This window comes from Corapipo altera, unplaced genomic scaffold (assembly GCF_003945725.1).
Source record: "Corapipo altera isolate COAL_440 unplaced genomic scaffold, ASM394572v1 0, whole genome shotgun sequence".
In the NCBI taxonomy this organism is placed as follows: domain Eukaryota; kingdom Metazoa; phylum Chordata; class Aves; order Passeriformes; family Pipridae; genus Corapipo; species Corapipo altera.
The window spans coordinates 18,219,797-18,230,512 of record NW_020884872.1 but is presented as its reverse complement, the minus strand read 5'-3'; the positions used below and the strand labels follow the sequence as shown (position 1 = coordinate 18,230,512).

The 10,716-nt window shown below is 44.0% G+C and overlaps 1 protein-coding gene across 1 annotated transcript; it reads left to right on the top strand.

The window, feature by feature from the left end:
* The first annotated feature begins 3,521 nt into the window (after positions 1 to 3,521).
* On the top strand, positions 3,522 to 5,203 carry TMSB4X (thymosin beta 4 X-linked). The gene is made up of 3 exons (XM_027638846.1): positions 3,522 to 3,715; positions 4,297 to 4,410; positions 4,743 to 5,203. Exons 2-3 carry the CDS (start codon positions 4,311 to 4,313, stop codon positions 4,775 to 4,777), a joined length of 135 nt encoding a protein of 44 aa, XP_027494647.1. The 5' UTR covers positions 3,522 to 3,715; positions 4,297 to 4,310; the 3' UTR covers positions 4,778 to 5,203.
* The last annotated feature ends 5,513 nt before the right edge of the window (positions 5,204 to 10,716 follow it).

The window sequence follows — 10,716 nt, the reverse complement described above, 5'->3', positions numbered from 1 at the left end:
CTGGAAAACAATCACTTGGCTTCCCTCCCTTTAATTTATTTTCCGTATGATCGAGAAATTCACATATAGAATTTATTTTTAGATTATTAGTCATTTTATGTGCCTGGGATCCCATTATTAATAATAAGCTGAGATGGAAATTAATCTTGGGTGCTTTATCACATGATGTTTCATGTTCCCCTAATTACTTTTTTTTTTAATAAATGCATAAAGTCTGTGGCAAAATTAGCTTAAGGTTAAAAGATTTGTGCTTCTGATCATGTTTCAGAACATTCTTCAAATACAGTTCAAGGAAAAGCCCACTGAAGTCAGTTTGAGATACAGACACTTCCACTGACATCTGCTAATATCTATTTTAGCCCCTGTTGCATGGCCTTGAGCAAGTCTTTCATCATCACATTTAAGCAAATGGGATCAGTACATACTTACCTGGAAAAAGAGTGTTCATGTTTTTTACAAGGCTTCAAACTTAAACATACGAATGAGATGCAAGAACCATGGTTTCCCACTTGCTACCTTTCCTACAATGTGAGTTTCCTAGAAGGCAAGAAAGAACTTGCTGCCTTGCTGTAGTTCAAACCCTCAAAGGTGTTAGCCGAAAACTATGTTAGTGAGGGTCCAATTTCCTTCTTGCAAATGGAATCAGCAATGTGCTGAAAAGTGCTCTCCTTTAACATGCAAATGACGGAGAGAGTGTATGTCTAGCAGAGTACTACAACACCAAATATTTGTTGACTGATTTATTTTTTTTTAAATCATCACAATAAAAAACCAGCTGACACAAAACCCACTAAAAAAATAAATGATCAGCTCATTAATATTGAAACTAAGAATTCCTAAGCTAACTATGCATTACAACGTTTGGCCTGGGACATTTACCGAGGATGTCAGCTCTGCCCCATCCAAGTGTGCTTTTGAGTTTTGTTATCCTCAGAAATTACTTGACATGGGACAATCTTGTATGAACACACACCTTCTTTGCATTCTCCAAATAGCACCAAATAGAAGCAAACATAAAAGGACATGGAGATACGCAATTTCTGTAGCCATACCACTAATGCAAACTGCTATAAAGAGGATTTTTTTACAGAAATTAGCCTACATCCTGCCACAGAAATGCAACGACCTTCATTTTGCTTCAGCAGAACAATATTGCCTTCATATACATAGTAAACAGCAGAGAAACAGCAAGAGTGTAAATCTTTCATTTGTCACTGTCTCTCAGAACTGTAATTGAATCTAAGCTCAGCAGAGGAACCTGGTTTGCAGATAGCAGCAAAACTCCATCTAAGCCTGTGGCTTACCCTGATTTAGGGGATCCATGGCTCTGTCACAAAATGAGCAAAAGCAAAAGAACGCAGTATTGCTACTGGACAAGCAGTTTCTGAAAAAAGCCAGACCCCAGTCTGCAAATATTTGCTGTTCTTTAATTTCAGGAGCACATTTCCTGCACTGAGGTCAGGGAAATACTGATTTGCTCAGTTACATTGGTGAGCAACTAGAGCAGCCACAGAGGAGAACAATTCTAAAGAATACTTTTATTAAATTTACTCTCACTTAAAAGGCAGAAAAATCTTTGGCAAAACTGAAAAGTCTGAGACTGCAACATCTCTGGGTATGCTTATGAGCTGATCATCAAGGAAATTTCACAATTCCTGGTCATGGGGTTCAATGCTCAAAAGCGTCAAAGCAGTAAAAGGCCATAAACTTTTTTTACAGAACTTGCTCAAAAGCTAGCAGAGTTAGCTGGTATACAACACTTTTAACGCCATTACTATGAAAATCTGTAAACATCCTCAAATTATATGATATATTCCTTGTAATTTCTTTCCTGAGTGATTCCTTTGGCCTTCCATCTTGCACAGTTCCTGGCTTACACCACATTCTGTTTTGGAGAAGATCATGGACTACAGGAGGAAAGCACACTTCATACACCACACCTCCAAATGCAAAGGAGCTTGGCTTTAGGAAGACTGTGGGCTGATTTGAACTCCTGGTTGACTATAGAAGGTATTATTTGGATTGCCATGGGGACAAGATTCTACCTCCTTGAAAATACAGCTCTAGAAATGCTATGAAAAATAGCCAGCCAAGAAGGAGGGTGCAGCCACGAAACAGAGAAAGCAGCATCTCCAGGGAATTTATTGAAATGTATTTATAGTTTTCCTTGCATGTATTAATACTGTTTGTGACTCAGGGCTTTTAATTCACCAGCAATCTCCCTCACATCGGACGCCCTGCTGGTGGGCAGGGAGCAGGGAGTGATAACGCTCAATGACTTCCATTCAAATGTTCCAGAAGCGGCAGAAGTCAAGTGAATTCCCACACGCCTGCTCCTGTGCCCCCTCGCACCTCGAAATCAAGCGTGCCTCTGCTCCCTTGAAGGGCTGTTGCCAGACAAAGGCGCAGAGATTTCCCCGTCTCCTTGTCAGTCAGCCTCACGCACAGGCACACATACACCGCCCGGTGTCTCTCGGCCCTTTCACGTGAATAATTCAGTTTATTCCCTGATGCGGCAATTGCAGAAACAGGAATCACGCTTCCCATACGCTCCTTTCTTCTGTCCTCTCCCCTACAGCAGCTGCCCACCTAGCCAGATGATGCTGGGGTTGGGACCGATTGCTGCTCGGGGATGCCTGTTTGAATCCCCCGAGCCGAGGGGGCCGCTGAGCACACCTGGAGTCCCGCAGCGGGAGCTGGCAGCAGCCCCGGTCCAACCGCGGGCCACTACGGCCCCGTCCTCGGCTCCAGCCCTGCTCCCGGCACTCCTTCCCCAAGGCAAAGACGGGCAGGGCCGGGCGGGCGGTGCTTGGCCGGGGTCGGGCTGGGAGGCAGGGCCAAGCATCATCTGGCCGAAGCCATTGTCTGCTGGCCCGGCACCAAAGCCTGGCCGGGGGGGGGTTGTGGGATGGTTCTCTTTTCCCCCTGCAGCCGGGTTGCAGGGACAGCAGCAATGGGATTTTCCTCTCCTTGCATCAGGGATGTAAAGGCAGCGGGGCAATGGGGACGGGGCTGTGGGGCGCACCAGAGGTAGCTGCCGGAGCTGAAGGGAAGCGAGTTTCGGCTTTTCCTTCTAAATGACGAATTTTTAGTAAGGTTATCAGCGATATGATATTGCTCAACCAGGAGAGCGAGTCGCAGGGAGCTGGAGCACAACCACCGCACAGCTCCAGCCAAGCACAGCCTTCCGCCACTGCGGGAGGCGGCCGGCGGATGCCCCTGCCCCTGCCTCGGCCCCGGCCCCCCTGCTTCCGTCCCAGTCTCGGCCCCGGACGCCCACCAAGGCCGGGGCGGGGGCTGGGCAGCGAGGGACAGCGGCCACCCCCCCACACCCCGACCCTCCCTGGGGGTGCCTCCCCGTCGGCCGGGGCAGGGACCGAGGAGACCGGGGCGATGCTCGGCTATAAGCCGAGCTGTAAGCTGTGGCTGTGCATCCGTGTGTGTGTGTGTGGCTTTGTGTGCGTGTACGCGTGTGCGCGGAGAGGAGGAGGGCTGGGCGCTGAAAGGAGGGGAAGGAAGCAAGGGGAAAAAAAGAAGAGAGAGCGAGAGAGAGAGAGAGAGGCGGAAAGCGGCAAAATGGGTAGCGGGTGACATCACCGTCATTTGCATAGGCGCGGGGATAAAACCGCCCCGCCAGCGAGTTCTCTTTATACTGGCGTACGGATCGGCGGCAGCAGCGAGCGGCGGGGCTGAGCATCACCGCGCGGCGACACCGGTGGGTCCCGCCGCACCCCCTCCAACTATCCCCCCTCCCCCGGGTCCCTCAGCGCGGGCAGCGCAGGCTCCTGCCCGGCATCCCCGCCGCGGGGAGACCGCGGGCAGGGCAGGGCAGGGCGCGGGGACTGTTGTCCGGGGGGGTGGGAGGGAGGGGGGCCATTGTCCGCGTGGGGGTATTGTCTGAAGGCGCGCAGGGCGGTGGCATGCGAGGCGCAAGCCGGTTTTGCTGCCATCCCAGGGCTTTATTTTTTAATTATTTTTCCCCGAACGAGTTAAAAACGCGGTCAGCGCCGGGCGCGTCCCCTCTATTGTACTCCGCAGAGCGCAGATACTGGGAGCTGCTCCCGGCGGCGGCTGGCGGCGGGCTGCACCGCCTTGGATGCTGGATTAAACGGACACTTTTTAAAATTACTATTATTTTTAAGTATGTCGGCGGTGAAGCGTTTTATTTTCGGCGTACTTGAGCGTGCGGGTCCCGCGGGTCCCCGCGTTGGGTGCGGCGGGCGCGGCCCCGCAGGGGCGCCTTGGGGAGCGGGGAGCCCTCGCTGGGGTTAACGGGTTGTTCCCCTTCGTGCACAGAGTCACCTGCCAACATGTCCGACAAACCAGACATGGCTGAGATCGAGAAATTTGACAAGTCCAAATTGAAGAAGACAGAGACGCAAGAGAAAAACCCGCTGCCTTCAAAAGAAAGTGAGTGCGGGCAGGCAGGGAGGGAGGGAGACGGGCAGGGAGGGATGAAGGGAGGAAGGCGGGAGGAGACAAAGAGGGGCGGCAGGCGGGGAGCCGGGGGTGCGGCGGGTGCGGGTTGGAGGGAGGATACACAGCTGTGACTGTGCCAGACAGCGAAAACCTGAACCCACCGCCTAGCAGTGCTTAATTTACAATTATTTACGTCCTATTTCGATCTGTAGCTAAAAATATACCTATATTATAGCAATTTATAGCAATTGTCATGTGAATGCATTTGAGGTTCCCGATCTTCATTTTGTTTTCTCTCCTTTTCTGTTTTTCCCCCTTTTTAGCAATTGAACAGGAGAAGCAAGCGGGTGAATCGTAATGAAATCTGCCCTTCCAAATTATGCACTGTACATTCCACAAGCATTGCCTTCTTATTTTACTTCTTTTAGCTGTTTAACTTTGTAAGATGCAAAGAGGTTGGATAAAGTTTAAAATGACTGTACTGCCCCTTTCACATCAAAAGAATAGAGAGAACTACTGACACTGAATGAAGGCGCTGCCTTTCCCTCTGCCTGTCTGGCTTTGGTCCTGGTGGCATGAAAGAGCTTGCATGTTGATGAAAGAAGAACTTGGGTGGGACTACAGTAAACTAGAGTAACACGAATAAATGCAAAGCTGTACCAAGGTCCTGCGATCTGTAAAATGCAGTTAATCGAGTGCCATTTTTTTTTTTTTTTGTTCAAATGATTTTAATTATTGGAATGCACAATTTTTTTAATATGCAAATAAAATGTTTTAAAACCTGGATGGTATTTATGTCCTCTCTTTGGAGAACTGTATCAATGGATATGAAGCATAAAAGCTGGTACTGAGACACGGGATACTATAAAACGTTTGGAGATGCCTCAAACCTCAGTCATCATTCTCGGTTTTTTCAATATTTTTGCTCACCAATAGATAAATTTGTGATCTTTGAAGCTAGTTTTTAGACAGATTTCAGTTAAAAATTGCATATCTTAGAATTTGTTACCATGTGAGTATATCACTTTAAATATTTCTTTAATGTAGAGATTGATAAAGGCTAAAACCAGCTATGTTTATTGCTTTGCCCCACCCATGGTATAGCTCTTTTATTGAGAACCATTCTTTACTGCTGCAGAAATTCAGCCTCGGTTGTATAAAACCATAATTAGTTTGTTTAATAATTAAGGCTTGTTATTTTGATACATTATTTAAAGGATGATGTAACTTGAATTTTAAGTTTAAGGTTGAAAATAAGCTTTTTAGTTTCTTAAAGCTATTTTAGTGGGTGGTGTCCCATGCAAATAAAAAATAGTTTTGCTACAATGTTACTAATGTTTTAAACAACACTTTTTAATCTTTTAACATCCAGTTGATCCTAAGAACTAGTATCAATAAAAAGGTACATTTTTTTTAATAATTCAAAACTTAACCATTTGGGGACAAAAGCATTGTGGTAACTTAAAGATAATAATAAATCTGGTATTCACATTGTCACACCACATTGCTGATTTATGGCAATTCTTTCAGTTCTGGGACAGTTTTTGGTTATTTTTTCCTTAAATGACAGTGCTTAAAACCTATTATCCAGGGAGATCAGTAGGAGTTGACTTTAGTAGTCATGAATTTCATCAGTGAAGTGACTAATGAACAGTTGGGGGAAAAAAATGCTGTCAGATAACCTGTAGGAGGGTGGTGAGCATGCTTCTGCAGTGCCTTAGTTTTATCTTAAGGACTTCAGGCTGCATTAATTTCAGCCAGTTCCTATAAAGCAAAATTAGTCCCTCCAGGGAAGCTTGGGTTTTGCTGAGGCTGCTGACTTGGCAGGGTCATGTAGATTTGGGGTTTCATCCTGCTCCCTAACAGCATCTGACTGCAGCAACAAACTCCCTGGTTTTACACCACTGAGAACAGTGGAGATCCTCTCTTTCAAGGTTTGGTGGAGTTCGTGCTTCTGGAGAAGGTGGAAGCTGGGGGGGATGCCACATGCTTGCAGGTACAGTCCCCAGCCTCCTGCCAGTGGAAAACTGGATGAATTGTGTCTTTGATGAGAATCTTGGTTCACACCTGAGATTTTTTGATGCAGTCCGTGGGAAGATTTGGGAAGTCCTGGCGGCGTAAGGACCTCTGCAGTAATTTAAGGTGATGAGTTCAGGAATGAAATGAACCATTTCTTGCACTTTTTTAAGGTTTCATTTTATTCCCCATGTATAATGGGAAAGACACAGGAAACTTACAGCTGAGCTTCTGCAAAGTCAATTAATCAAGTCCCAGCTACTGATCTTAATCAGCTAACATGGGATGTAACATGACTAGGTTCAGAAGCACACAGTCTGAACTGCACGTGCGCAAATGAGTAGAAGTGAGCACCTGCTTACCGTGAGTTTATCCATGGGAAAAATATCAACATATTTCTGAGGGAGGCAAAGCATGAGGTATGCACAGCTCTGAATAAGTCAATGCAAGTGCATGCTGTAATACAGCATAGTTCAGCAAAACTAATGTAATGAGATATGATGCCTCTGACTTAAGAACTGCAAGTCCAAACTGATCAGTGCTGGCCAAACGGTACCACAATCTGCAGTGTGAGGTGGTGAGACTCAGATCTGTTTCACAGGACACAGGGCAGTAAGCTACTACTTCTGTTATAGAAGCTCTGCTTCTGGCATCAAGGACTGAATATAATATGAAATCAACTGGAAATTAAACCTTCCAGGTCAAATTCAGGAATTATTGGACTCTATCATCCAATAGATGCTTTGCTCCTTGCTCAGCTCTTTGCATACATTTAAAGAAAATTGTGGCAGGTCTTTGCCATGCTTTGCATAGGCATTATAGAGGAGGTCACATCTGACACCCACTTCACAGCAATGCAATTCGTGGCATGAAACATGGAGGCTCACGTGGATCAATCGTAATACTCAGGACTGTGTCTGCGCTGGTCATTGACTGTGGAGATCGATCTCTTCAGCTGCCAGTCTAGAAACTTTCATTTGCCACAAATTGACTAGGAAAAAGAAAATACAGCCCAAAACCTGGTTATGAAGAAGGGTCATCAGAAACAGAAAGGCACATATGAGTTTCAATCTCTCACACTGTGCAGGGACACTATGCCAGCTGTACGAGGTTTACGGTGTCTGGTGTTGCTGCCTCCCCACCCCCAGCATAGAGGCAGCTCCGCCAAGACAATGTGGTGAGCAGCTCTGCCCTTCAGCACTGAGCCAAATTCTTCCTTTCTCAGTATTTAAGGGAAGATTTTCTCTCTCTTTCATGCACCTCCCCAGATATCATTAACTATACATATATTGGACAGAAAGCATATGCTAACCATATCCAAAATAGCTCATTGTGGTATTAATTACAGAAATGTGGAGACTTCAATGCAAGCATTTGAGTCTTCTAGGCTATTTTTTTGCAATGTCGAATGTCTGATAAAACACCACTTCCCCTAGTAACCCTTTACTTCCCTAGAAACAGTGTAGAAATGAGCAGTTCCTATTGTGTATTGTCATCATATATGGCTGCCACATACATCTGCTCCACAGCAGAATTTTGTTAATAAGGAACTGTGCGCTACTCCAATCATCATATAAAACACAATGAGCATATAATACAGTGTTCAGTGCAATTGTTCTACTGGGCTGATACCAAAATGTGAAGAACTAAAAAATGCAGCTCATGCTTATTCGTTGATATACAGTAGGATGACAAAGCAAAGCAACCTATGTCAGGCTTGGCCTTCCATGAGATCATCTGATGCACCAGCTTTGTACATTTTCAATTCAACAGGCAAGGCAATGGGATTCTAATAAAATGGGCTATTTTGTTAATTCAGAGAAAGGGAGTTACAGATAATGTGTATCCATTATTTGTATGCTGTCTGGCAGATTCATTTGCTACTGTCCCTGTGATATGGTGATTTCTTTTTTAAAATCCTGTGCTTTACCATACACCTGTTTCAAAATTCTGTGACTTAATGACAAGAAAGAGCCCATTTTTCTCTCTGTTTTCAGCTGAAGTTAATGACCTGAATTCCAGTATTGTTTGTACCGGGTTTTAAAAATGTCAGACCACTCTCTGACTTCCTCTTCTTCCTGCTTAGGAAAAAAAAAATCAAACATAGTGAGTTCTAAGAGATGTTTGATTTTGCCTCTGGGTTAATGAGCTTTTAGCATATTGGGAGCAGAGTAAAGATATTTTTTTCTCTTGTTTCTACAGTCATGAGGACTACAGCATTGTTTTTCTCCTTGTAATCAAAAACTGGGTTTCTCAGGAGATTTTTCAGTCTCCTGGAGCCTGGCTTTTTGAAAACTGTCAAACACAACAAGATTCATGCAATGTAATGAGAATTGGCAACTAAGAGATTCTGCAACCACTGCTCCCTCACAAAAAGTGGACGCTGATGGCAAAGCAGAGTCAAATATAGGACCATAGCCTTAGTTTCAGTCCATAATATGCCATAAAATGACAGTAAGATGAGTAAATATCCTTTTTTTAAATTTAACTGAGAATTCCTATGGCTGCAGGTTTTCTGATTGCCCTTGATTTATTTTTTGCCTAACAAAATTGATTTTTCTTTCAACAATATTTTGGAAATGAATCAGTGGATTTACTCCAATTGAAATATATTTCCAGCATTTGAATAGTCCCCAAATATTCACCATGTCCAATCAAAACACTGTCTTGAAAAAAAATCATCATTTCATTGACCAAAGGCTTTTTGGTGATGAAGAAATTTTCCCCCACTATTGTAATTCTCATCATTTTATCTTTGACATGTGGTCATGGGCCTGAAATTTGGGCCTAGAAACAATCTCATGGGACTTTGTAGACACTGAAGATTCCATGAACAGACATTTACAGTGTTCTTTGCTTGCATATTATGGATGAATATTGAGTACACTTACAACACTTAGAGATCTGTTTGAAAATTTAAAAAATTAAAAAAAAAATCCCCAAAATCTCAAAACAAAAAACCCCAAACAAACACAAAACCAAGAAAAGGAATGCATTTGCATCTTCTATAATATTTGCCATGAATAATTTAGTTATTCCTAGTATCTTCTAGTGGTTTGAAATGACAGCAGTAACATTGAGGTCTCCAAAATAATACAGATGAACTCACTGAAATCTACTTCTCTCTAGACCAAAAGTATGAAATTCAGGCTCCCAGATGATTCAAATCTTACGTAATATATTTTAAAATTTTTCGTATATTTTACTTTATGGTTTATTTCCTATAATGGTGCTTCTATTCTATCTGACCATATATGATATGGTTTATATTACTCAGGTATAGCATTTTAAAATGTTTTGACAAATATGTCTTCAAACCATTACTGGAAGTTTTGGAATTTATCTTTAAGGCCCTCCGCACAGGATAATATAGAGAATTTTGGAGCTACATAATAATCAGTAAAATCATTTGCTGGTTTAATTTTTCATGCATCTTTGTTCCCCTCACTTGCAGTATAAGAAAACTGAGCCAACAGAAGGGTATTCTTTACCCTTCCCCCTGAACTGGGCACGGCCTCTCAGAAATGCCACTGACCCACTGTGCAGTGGGAATAGAAAAGTCCATTACTTGCACTGCACCTTTTTCTTAGTGTTTAATGAGAGCAGCTAGGGGTGAGGAAAGAGACGCCCTTCCAGAGTGACATCCTCAAACAGAAAAGTGGATGTGGCCCTGAGGATCTACACTGCCAAAGTGGAAACCATCTTCAGCATGCTGAGCACCCTCCAGGCTCACACCAGGTTTATTCACACAGTTTTGGGTTCTTGTGAAGAGGGACCACATCGTCAGGTCACCCAAAGTGCCATCCAGGAGTGTGCACTGCTAGCAGTACCACAGGGTGAGCTCCCAGGGACAGCCCCAGGGCAGCTGAGCCTTTTATGTTCTAAGATTTCTATTCAGCTTTCATGTCACTTTAGTCACAAAGTTTCAGAGACACAGAACAGTAACACAAATGCTCGAGCCCTACCAGTACTATGCAGGAATGCAGACCAGCCATAACCTTATGAGTCCAAGCTCAGTGGTGGCTTGGGGGCTGCTTTGCATCCAAGGAATGGGGCAAACCAGCTCATACGTAAATCCATGGCTTAAAGAATTTAATTACTAAATTAAGGATAGTACATGGTGTATGAAGGTTTTGTTGATAGAGCCTGATGCCTAGCTCTTCAAAAAATCTTGTATCACATCAAGACTAGAAGATCCCATGAAAAGTTATCACAGAGGGCATAATAAAATTACTTCCACGAGAAAGCAATACAAGATGAGCTTTATACAAATATTCCTAT